We start from the raw sequence: 9,846 nt of genomic DNA, 5'->3' as shown, positions 1-9,846 counted from the left end.
TGTGGGCTGTTTGCATGGAGGCCCCACCGTGGCACCGTGGATCTGCGCTGCTTCCCCGACTTGCCACTCTGGAGCTCAGGACGGGGACCGTCCCTGCTGCTGCTCCTGCGACTGCCCGGAGTGCCGTCCGGGCCTCGTCTTTGCTCTGGGCGTTCAATTTGGGCCCGAAAGGTAAACTGCTGCGCTGAGCTCTCCGAGTGTGTGCCCGTGACCTTTCCGTCCTGTGTAGCTGCTGGATTTCCTATGCGTTTGCAGCACTTGTTACGGTCTCCTTCTGGCTCTGGGTCCGTTTGTGGCGTCCCCATCCCCGACTCTCTGCTCGGCGTCTTTTTTTCTTTAGGAACTCTTCTTTTCCTTCTTTTCTTGAGCAGAGCGTCTCTCTGTGGCCCACAGAGGCGCTGCTGCTGCCTGTGCTTCTGTTTTGGAGTGAGGATGCTCAGGGCAGGGCAGCACCCCGAGCTTTTGGGTGCCTGAGCCATCCTCGCTGCCCGTAATCGGGCTCTGTGCTCTGGTGATGGCCACTGGTTCTGCTGGGGTCCGGGATGTTGCTGGGACCCCGTCGCTCCTCCATGTCCTGGGGCTGGCGATGGGGACACCGAGAGCTCGAGCGTGGCAGAGTGGTGGCACTGTGGCCTGAAGGTGCTGTGTTGGCTGCATTGCTATGAAGTTGAGGAGCTCAGATGTGAAATGCTCAATAAAGAGAGGTGAAGTTTTCCGGCGCTTTCTGGCTGCGAAGGTGATGTTATTTTTCCTCTGGTACTGTGGCTTTATGTTGGGTGGACGAGGGGAGTGGGGTAGTGTCCTGCCAGCAGCTCCTTCCCTCCCTTACTTTTCTTTGGGTTATTTGGGGTTCTTTTGCTGCAGCAGGGAGAACAACCCAGGCTCTGGAGTGGGCCCCCCCTTGGAAGGCTCTGCACCCCTGTCCCCCCAGAAGTGACCCCATCTGCCTTAGGGGTGGGTTAATAATCTCAGAACCTCCTATTTGGCATAGAAAGTCCTTCAAGGGCAAATAATGATATGTATAATGGCAGGAAGCTTTTTTTACTCAGTGACAATTTGAAAAAAAAACCCACTAGCATGACTGTAAACAGGAAGCTTCTACTTTTAAGGTATTGAAAGGTATGAAAAACCACACAGCAAAACAGAAACACAACTAACAATCTAGCAGCGCTCTGGCAATAAAGATTCTTCAGAGAATGGGAAACTGTGAACATAAACTTCCCATTTCACAACTCTTCACCTTCTGTAAAATTACTTAGTTATTACCGTTTAAAGAGGAAAAAAACATGGAGCTTTTGAGAAGTCAAACGTTTCTTATTTTCAGAAGACAATGACAAAGTAAAGCAAGAAACAAAACTTGCAATTCATGAATTAGCAACAAATTCTGGAAAGCACTATTTGAGTTTACTAAATTAATACTCATCTGCGTCACGTACCACAAAAAGCAGGAACATGAAAAAGCAACAGCAGTATAGAACCTCATGTAGCGCAGTCTGTGTGCCATCATCACAAATGCAAATGTGAAACAACTTCAAGGCAGCTCAAGATGTTGTTTGTAAACCAGTCCATTGGTTGGTAAACCAATCCTCCTGCAGCATCTCACCGGGCACATCTCTGTCTAGGCTCTCCCTGCTGTTCTCGATCTCTTGGAGACGGGGCAGCAAAGGTGCCCACCGGGGTGTTGCTGTGGAGGGGGACGGTGTCACCCGTGGGGATACCACTGCTGCCACCCGGGGCTGCCTCTGAGATGTTCAAGTGCTGCATCTGCCCCTCCAGCTGCTGGGAGGTGTGGACTGAGGGCACCACTGGGGCCACAGCTATGCCCTGCTCCGTGTAGGGCACGAATTGCTCTGGGGGGGCTGCGGGGGTCACCCAGCTCTGCAGAGCTGCGCAGCCATTGCTGGGCATCCAAGGTTGGCCGGTGGGGTTGGCCGGTGGGGGCACGGCAGTGTTTGCCCACCGGAGGCGAAAGACACGGAGGTCGAAGTAGCATCCGCACGGGGCTCTCCACATCTCTGCGGGGATAGAGGGAAGTTGTGGGGGGAAGGGTCTTTGAAACCCCCTCCCCCGGAGAGCTCCCACTGCGGGTAGGGGCACGTCTAACCTGGTGGGAGAGCGTTGGCTGCGCCGGTTGCCATCGGTGTAAACCAGGTGCCCGGGGCTGCCAGCGGGGGCTGCTGCCTCGCAGGGGGCTGGCAGGGTTTGGCTGAGACTGGAAGAGATGGGGGAAACGGCGTCGATCCCCTCCCCAACCGCCAGGAGGAGCCCGGAGGGGGACGGAGAAGGGACGGCAGCGCCGGCGTGGGGCGAGCGGGGCCCCCCTGCTGCTCACCTGCGCTGTTGAGGAGCTCAGGATAGATGAGCTTCGGAGGTGCCAGGGAGAAGTACGAAGCACAGAAGTAAGCAGCAGAGAGCTGCGTCTGCTGCTCTTGAGCAGCGGCTCCAACTGCCAACGGTTGGGGTCTCCTGCCGGTGGTCGTTACTGGGGGTCCTCGTGCTCTGTCCCCGCCCACCACGTCCTCCTCACCTCCAATGAGCTTACAGGGTTAACCGCGAGGTGCAGTGACCTCACCGTGGTCGTTATAAGGTGGTAAGGGGTCAGAGCTCCCATCACTGCAGCCCAGGGGGGATTTCTGTGGCTGTGGAGAGAGCAATGTGTGCTGGGGCCATCCGTGCGCCCACCATAGGGACGTGTGAGCTTGGGGCTGCACGTGGAGCCCCGTTTGGGGTTCCCGTTGTGTTTGGGGCTGGTGGAGATGCTCTCTGCTGAGGCTCCGGCTCCGGATGCCTGACTCTCATGCCTGACTTTCATGATGCACTGCAGTGAGTTTTCGTGCAGTGTCACGCTGCCCTGGAGAGCTGCCCGGGGGCTGCACCGTGGGCCACCCATCCTCTCCCCCCCGTGTCCCTGCCCTTGAACCCACCGCCCTTAACCACATCTGCTCCCCACGTGCTCCCGGATCCGTCTCAAGCCAGGCCTGGCTGAAAAGCTGTGGCTTTTACGGGTAATTTTTGGACATCCCCTTCTGCATCCTTCTGTGCAGCCACGCTGTACCCACGGTGTATGGGAACTGTTGAATCACGGCCTGAACCACTGATGGATCACCTGAGCTGAGCACCGAGGCAGCCACAGGGCCACAGCTAAAGGTGATATACCTGTGTGATTGGAACGGGTGGAGCCTGGCTCCACATCTCCCAAACCCCATTTAAGGGCAGACCACCACCGGGGAAGGATCTCTTCTTGGAGATCCCTCCTGCGTGGCGTCCACGGCAAGCCTCTTTCATCCTGAAGCCGAGCCACCATCCTTTGCCGGCTGTCTGTGCACCATCTATATAAGCCTACTAAATATACCATCTTCCATACTGTTTTCACTGAGTACCATCCTTGGGGGTTATTTACCATACAGAAGGTGATGTTATTTTTCCTCTGGTACTGTGGCTTTATGTTGGGTGGACGAGGGGAGTGGGGTAGTGTCCTGCCAGCAGCTCCCTCCCTTACTTTTCTTTGGGTTATTTGGGGTTCTTTTGCTACAGCAGGGAGAACAACCCAGGCTCTGGAGTGGGCCCCCCCTTGGAAGGCTGTGCACCCCCGTCCCCCCAGAAGTGACCCCATCTGCCTTAGGGGGGTGAAGGCACTGCAGCCTTCCTCTGCCCTTGATCTGAGCTTCACTTCTGGGCTGGGGACACCACTTTCTGTGTCTGTCCCAGCTTCCCCCCCCCAAGGGCTGTTTCAACCCCAGCAAGACGTGGAGCGGATCAGAACAAACATTTATTAGGAAACGAGAGAAACTGTACAACAACAGAACACTATCCTCATCCCACCTTTCCCTCCCCCCTTTCCTATATGAATGGCTCTAACCCTGCTCTTCTACACCACTGCTGCAGGGGGAGACCCTCTCTTTGTGGCTTTTTCTCATCAGGAAGCTGCTTCGCTCCTTTTTCCCCCTCTTTTCTGACTTGGCCTTCAGCTGGAGCTCATCACCCCGGGGCATTGCCAGCAGCATTTCTGACAGTGTCAGATCCTGTCGCGCCTCCTTGGGGCACATCCAAACGTGGTTGAGCTGCTCCGTGCTCAGCTTCATGCTGGAGGCTTCAGGGACGCTGTAGTCGCAAGAGAGAATCTCTTCGGGCAGTGAGAGTGAGCTCATGCTGTGAGAGGTGATGATCTCATCGAGGTCACAGAGATCCCCGAGGTCTTGGAGCACGGGGATGCTGCTGGGGAGGCCGTGGTTGATCCCCTGGGGCTCAGGATCAGATCCGCTCAGCATCTCAGGGGAGCAGTTGAAGAGCCTTGCAGCCTCCTCCAGCAGCACCTCTTCGGGCACATCTCTGTCTAGGCTCTCCAGGCTGTTCTCTATCTCTTGGGGACTGGGGGCAGCAAAGATGCCTGCTGGGATGTTGCTGTGGAGGGGGACGGTGTCACCCGTGGGGATACCACTGCTGCCACCTGGGGCTGCCTCTGAGATGTTCAAGTGTTGGATCTGCCCCTCCAGCTGCTGGAAGGTGGGGACTGAGGGCACTACTGGGGCCACAGCTATGCCCTGGTCCTTGTAGGGCACGAATTGCTCCGGGGGGGCTGCGGGGGTCGCCGAGCTCTGCGGAGCCGCTCAGCCATTGCTGGGCATCCAAGGTTCTTCTTGTAGTTTTGCAATGGACCTGCCCTCAGCTCCCTTCCTCTGGGGGGTCACCCTGGTGCATCTTTGCCTTCCATCACTCTGGGGTGTGCTCTCCTAACTAGAAAAATCAAGAAACCCACCAAGAGCAAAGCAGAGCATCACACTCCATGTCATACCTGCGTGACTGATGGGCATAACCGGCTCTTCTCGTAGTGGTTGGGCTTCATGCAGGGCCTGCTCTTGTTCTGCCCCCGGGCTCGTTTGCGCTCCATGGGCTCCTGCTCCCCATCCTCGGGCTCCCCTTGCCTCTCTCCGTCCTGGCCCTGTGCATCCAACCTCCCCCTCTTGGCAGGGGGCTTGCTCTGCTTGCTGACAGCCTCCTTCTCCTTCTCTTCCTCCTCCTCCTCACCACCCCCTCGGCTGCCGGGCTCCCCGTTGGCTCTCCGGTAGGCATGGAACCGCTCCTTGGAAGCAATGAACCTGCAGAAGAATCAAGAAGCTGTGAAGAGCTGCACTGCCAGCGCCACAGAGTGCCCCCACTCTCATCCCCTCCTCGACCTCATCCCCATTCCCAACTGTATCCCTGTACACAACCCCAATTAAATCCCTATCCCCATCCTCGATCCTATCTCCTTGACCTCATCCCTGTCCCCATCCTGAAACCCACCCTCATCCCTGTCCCCACCCCCTCCTCGATCTCATCTCCATTCCCAACTCTATCCTTGTCCCCTTCTATGACCCCATTCCCAACTAAATCCCATTCCCATCCCTGATCCCATCCCCTCCTCGAACTTCATCCTCATCCTTGTCCCCATCTCCTTCTCGACGTCATCCCTATTCCCAAATCTATCCCTGACCCCAATCCAAATTAAACCCCTATCCCCATCCTCGATCCTATCCCCCCTTGACCTCATCGTCATCCTCGTCCCCCATCCTCATCTTCATCCCCACCCCCTCCTCGACCTCATCTCCATTCCCAACTCCATCCCACTCCCAACCCCAGCTAAGTCCCCATCCCCATCCTTGATTCCATTCCTTTCTCAACCTCATCCTAATCCTCGAACCCGTCGTCATCCCAAACCCCTCATGTCCATGCCCAACTCCATCCCTGCCCCCCTCCCTGAGCCCATCCCCACTCCCAACCCCAAGCAAAGCCACTTCCCAATCTCCGATCCCATCCCCACCCCCATCCAGCCGCATCCCGGGACGCGGCCGCGCCGTCCCCGGTGCCCCCCTGTAGGCCGCAGCCCCTGAGCGAGGAGCACCAGCATCTCCCGCTCGCTCCCCCCAACGCAGCCCAGGCCCGGGGACGGCCCCGTGGGGCGGCCGATGTCGCAGGGATCGGGGGGAGCACACGTGAGCCCCCGGGCCCCGCACTCACCGCTCCCGGACCGGCGCCACTGCCGCCATTGCCGCCATTGCTGCCGCACGCGGCGATGACGTCACTCACGCGACGGGCCGGGGCGGCTAGAAAAGGGCGGGCGGAGAGCGGGCCCCCTCAGGGCGGCGGGAGGAGCGGGCCGAGGCGCTGTGGCTGTGCTGCAGCGCGGCGGTGTTGGGCTGCTCGCTTTGCCAGCCGGGAGCGCTTGTGCTGCTGCTGAGGACTCCGAAAGGCCGTGGGCTCCCTCAGCTCCGCCCTCTGTGCGGAGCGGGGCCGGAGCTGCCCGGGCTTCTCTTGGGAGCTGCCCCGTGGCCTCGTCGTGCCCTATGGGCTTTCTGGCTGTGGCTTCCCCACAGCTGTGGGCTGTTTGCATGGAGGCCCCACCGTGGCACCGTGGATCTGCGCTGCTTCCCCGACTTGCCACTCTGGAGCTCAGGACGGGGACCGTCCCTGCTGCTGCTCCTGCGACTGCCCGGAGTGCCGTCCGGGCCTCGTCTTTGCTCTGGGCGTTCAATTTGGGCCCGAAAGGTAAACTGCTGCGCTGAGCTCTCCGAGTGTGTGCCCGTGACCTTTCCGTCCTGTGTAGCTGCTGGATTTCCTATGCGTTTGCAGCACTTGTTACGGTCTCCTTCTGGCTCTGGGTCCGTTTGTGGCGTCCCCATCCCCGACTCTCTGCTCGGCGTCTTTTTTTCTTTAGGAACTCTTCTTTTCCTTCTTTTCTTGAGCAGAGCGTCTCTCTGTGGCCCACAGAGGCGCTGCTGCTGCCTGTGCTTCTGTTTTGGAGTGAGGATGCTCAGGGCAGGGCAGCACCCCGAGCTTTTGGGTGCCTGAGCCATCCTCGCTGCCCGTAATCGGGCTCTGTGCTCTGGTGATGGCCACTGGTTCTGCTGGGGTCCGGGATGTTGCTGGGACCCCGTCGCTCCTCCATGTCCTGGGGCTGGCGATGGGGACACCGAGAGCTCGAGCGTGGCAGAGTGGTGGCACTGTGGCCTGAAGGTGCTGTGTTGGCTGCATTGCTATGAAGTTGAGGAGCTCAGATGTGAAATGCTCAATAAAGAGAGGTGAAGTTTTCCGGCGCTTTCTGGCTGCGAAGGTGATGTTATTTTTCCTCTGGTACTGTGGCTTTATGTTGGGTGGACGAGGGGAGTGGGGTAGTGTCCTGCCAGCAGCTCCTTCCCTCCCTTACTTTTCTTTGGGTTATTTGGGGTTCTTTTGCTGCAGCAGGGAGAACAACCCAGGCTCTGGAGTGGGCCCCCCCTTGGAAGGCTCTGCACCCCTGTCCCCCCAGAAGTGACCCCATCTGCCTTAGGGGTGGGTTAATAATCTCAGAACCTCCTATTTGGCATAGAAAGTCCTTCAAGGGCAAATAATGATATGTATAATGGCAGGAAGCTTTTTTTACTCAGTGACAATTTGAAAAAAAAACCCACTAGCATGACTGTAAACAGGAAGCTTCTACTTTTAAGGTATTGAAAGGTATGAAAAACCACACAGCAAAACAGAAACACAACTAACAATCTAGCAGCGCTCTGGCAATAAAGATTCTTCAGAGAATGGGAAACTGTGAACATAAACTTCCCATTTCACAACTCTTCACCTTCTGTAAAATTACTTAGTTATTACCGTTTAAAGAGGAAAAAAACATGGAGCTTTTGAGAAGTCAAACGTTTCTTATTTTCAGAAGACAATGACAAAGTAAAGCAAGAAACAAAACTTGCAATTCATGAATTAGCAACCAATTCTGGAAAGCACTATTTGAGTGTACTAAATTAATACTCATCTGCGTCACGTACCACAAAAAGCAGGAACATGAAAAAGCAACAGCAGTATAGAACCTCATGTAGCGCAGTCTGTGTGCCATCATCACAAATGCAAATGTGAAACAACTTCAAGGCAGCTCAAGATGTTGTTTGTAAACCAGTCCATTGGTTGGTAAACCAATCCTCCTGCAGCATCTCACCGGGCACATCTCTGTCTAGGCTCTCCCTGCTGTTCTCGATCTCTTGGAGACGGGGCAGCAAAGGTGCCCACCGGGGTGTTGCTGTGGAGGGGGACGGTGTCACCCGTGGGGATACCACTGCTGCCACCCGGGGCTGCCTCTGAGATGTTCAAGTGCTGCATCTGCCCCTCCAGCTGCTGGGAGGTGTGGACTGAGGGCACCACTGGGGCCACAGCTATGCCCTGCTCCGTGTAGGGCACGAATTGCTCTGGGGGGGCTGCGGGGGTCACCCAGCTCTGCAGAGCTGCGCAGCCATTGCTGGGCATCCAAGGTTGGCCGGTGGGGTTGGCCGGTGGGGGCACGGCAGTGTTTGCCCACCGGAGGCGAAAGACACGGAGGTCGAAGTAGCATCCGCACGGGGCTCTCCACATCTCTGCGGGGATAGAGGGAAGTTGTGGGGGGAAGGGTCTTTGAAACCCCCTCCCCCGGAGAGCTCCCACTGCGGGTAGGGGCACGTCTAACCTGGTGGGAGAGCGTTGGCTGCGCCGGTTGCCATCGGTGTAAACCAGGTGCCCGGGGCTGCCAGCGGGGGCTGCTGCCTCGCAGGGGGCTGGCAGGGTTTGGCTGAGACTGGAAGAGATGGGGGAAACGGCGTCGATCCCCTCCCCAACCGCCAGGAGGAGCCCGGAGGGGGACGGAGAAGGGACGGCAGCGCCGGCGTGGGGCGAGCGGGGCCCCCCTGCTGCTCACCTGCGCTGTTGAGGAGCTCAGGATAGATGAGCTTCGGAGGTGCCAGGGAGAAGTACGAAGCACAGAAGTAAGCAGCAGAGAGCTGCGTCTGCTGCTCTTGAGCAGCGGCTCCAACTGCCAACGGTTGGGGTCTCCTGCCGGTGGTCGTTACTGGGGGTCCTCGTGCTCTGTCCCCGCCCACCACGTCCTCCTCACCTCCAATGAGCTTACAGGGTTAACCGCGAGGTGCAGTGACCTCACCGTGGTCGTTATAAGGTGGTAAGGGGTCAGAGCTCCCATCACTGCAGCCCAGGGGGGATTTCTGTGGCTGTGGAGAGAGCAATGTGTGCTGGGGCCATCCGTGCGCCCACCATAGGGACGTGTGAGCTTGGGGCTGCACGTGGAGCCCCGTTTGGGGTTCCCGTTGTGTTTGGGGCTGGTGGAGATGCTCTCTGCTGAGGCTCCGGCTCCGGATGCCTGACTCTCATGCCTGACTTTCATGATGCACTGCAGTGAGTTTTCGTGCAGTGTCACGCTGCCCTGGAGAGCTGCCCGGGGGCTGCACCGTGGGCCACCCATCCTCTCCCCCCCGTGTCCCTGCCCTTGAACCCACCGCCCTTAACCACATCTGCTCCCCACGTGCTCCCGGATCCGTCTCAAGCCAGGCCTGGCTGAAAAGCTGTGGCTTTTACGGGTAATTTTTGGACATCCCCTTCTGCATCCTTCTGTGCAGCCACGCTGTACCCACGGTGTATGGGAACTGTTGAATCACGGCCTGAACCACTGATGGATCACCTGAGCTGAGCACCGAGGCAGCCACAGGGCCACAGCTAAAGGTGATATACCTGTGTGATTGGAACGGGTGGAGCCTGGCTCCACATCTCCCAAACCCCATTTAAGGGCAGACCACCACCGGGGAAGGATCTCTTCTTGGAGATCCCTCCTGCGTGGCGTCCACGGCAAGCCTCTTTCATCCTGAAGCCGAGCCACCATCCTTTGCCGGCTGTCTGTGCACCATCTATATAAGCCTACTAAATATACCATCTTCCATACTGTTTTCACTGAGTACCATCCTTGGGGGTTATTTACCATACAGAAGGTGATGTTATTTTTCCTCTGGTACTGTGGCTTTATGTTGGGTGGACGAGGGGAGTGGGGTAGTGTCCTGCCAGCAGCTCCCT

The 9,846-nt window shown here is 57.6% G+C and overlaps 1 protein-coding gene across 1 annotated transcript in view; it reads right to left on the bottom strand.

The window, feature by feature from the left end:
- Positions 1–2,099: 2,099 nt before the first annotated feature.
- LOC136055537 (uncharacterized) overlaps positions 2,100–9,846 on the bottom strand; it is a 31,684-nt gene continuing 23,937 nt past the window's right edge. Inside the window, exons 16-21 of the mRNA XM_065747331.1 lie at positions 8,927–8,993; positions 8,459–8,566; positions 8,197–8,369; positions 3,894–4,565; positions 2,573–2,639; positions 2,100–2,212 (exon numbers count right to left, since the gene is read on the bottom strand). Coding sequence (XP_065603403.1) covers positions 2,100–2,212; positions 2,573–2,639; positions 3,894–4,565; positions 8,197–8,369; positions 8,459–8,566; positions 8,927–8,993 — 1,200 coding nt within the window. The remainder of the gene's footprint in view (positions 2,213–2,572; positions 2,640–3,893; positions 4,566–8,196; positions 8,370–8,458; positions 8,567–8,926; positions 8,994–9,846) is intronic.

This window comes from Cyrtonyx montezumae, unplaced genomic scaffold, assembly GCF_038088225.1.
Source record: "Cyrtonyx montezumae isolate F1298 unplaced genomic scaffold, pur_monq_1.0 scaffold_44, whole genome shotgun sequence".
NCBI classification, from domain to species: domain Eukaryota; kingdom Metazoa; phylum Chordata; class Aves; order Galliformes; family Odontophoridae; genus Cyrtonyx; species Cyrtonyx montezumae.
Note: the sequence above shows the minus strand (reverse complement) of the source record. Positions and strands in the feature narration are given on the sequence as shown.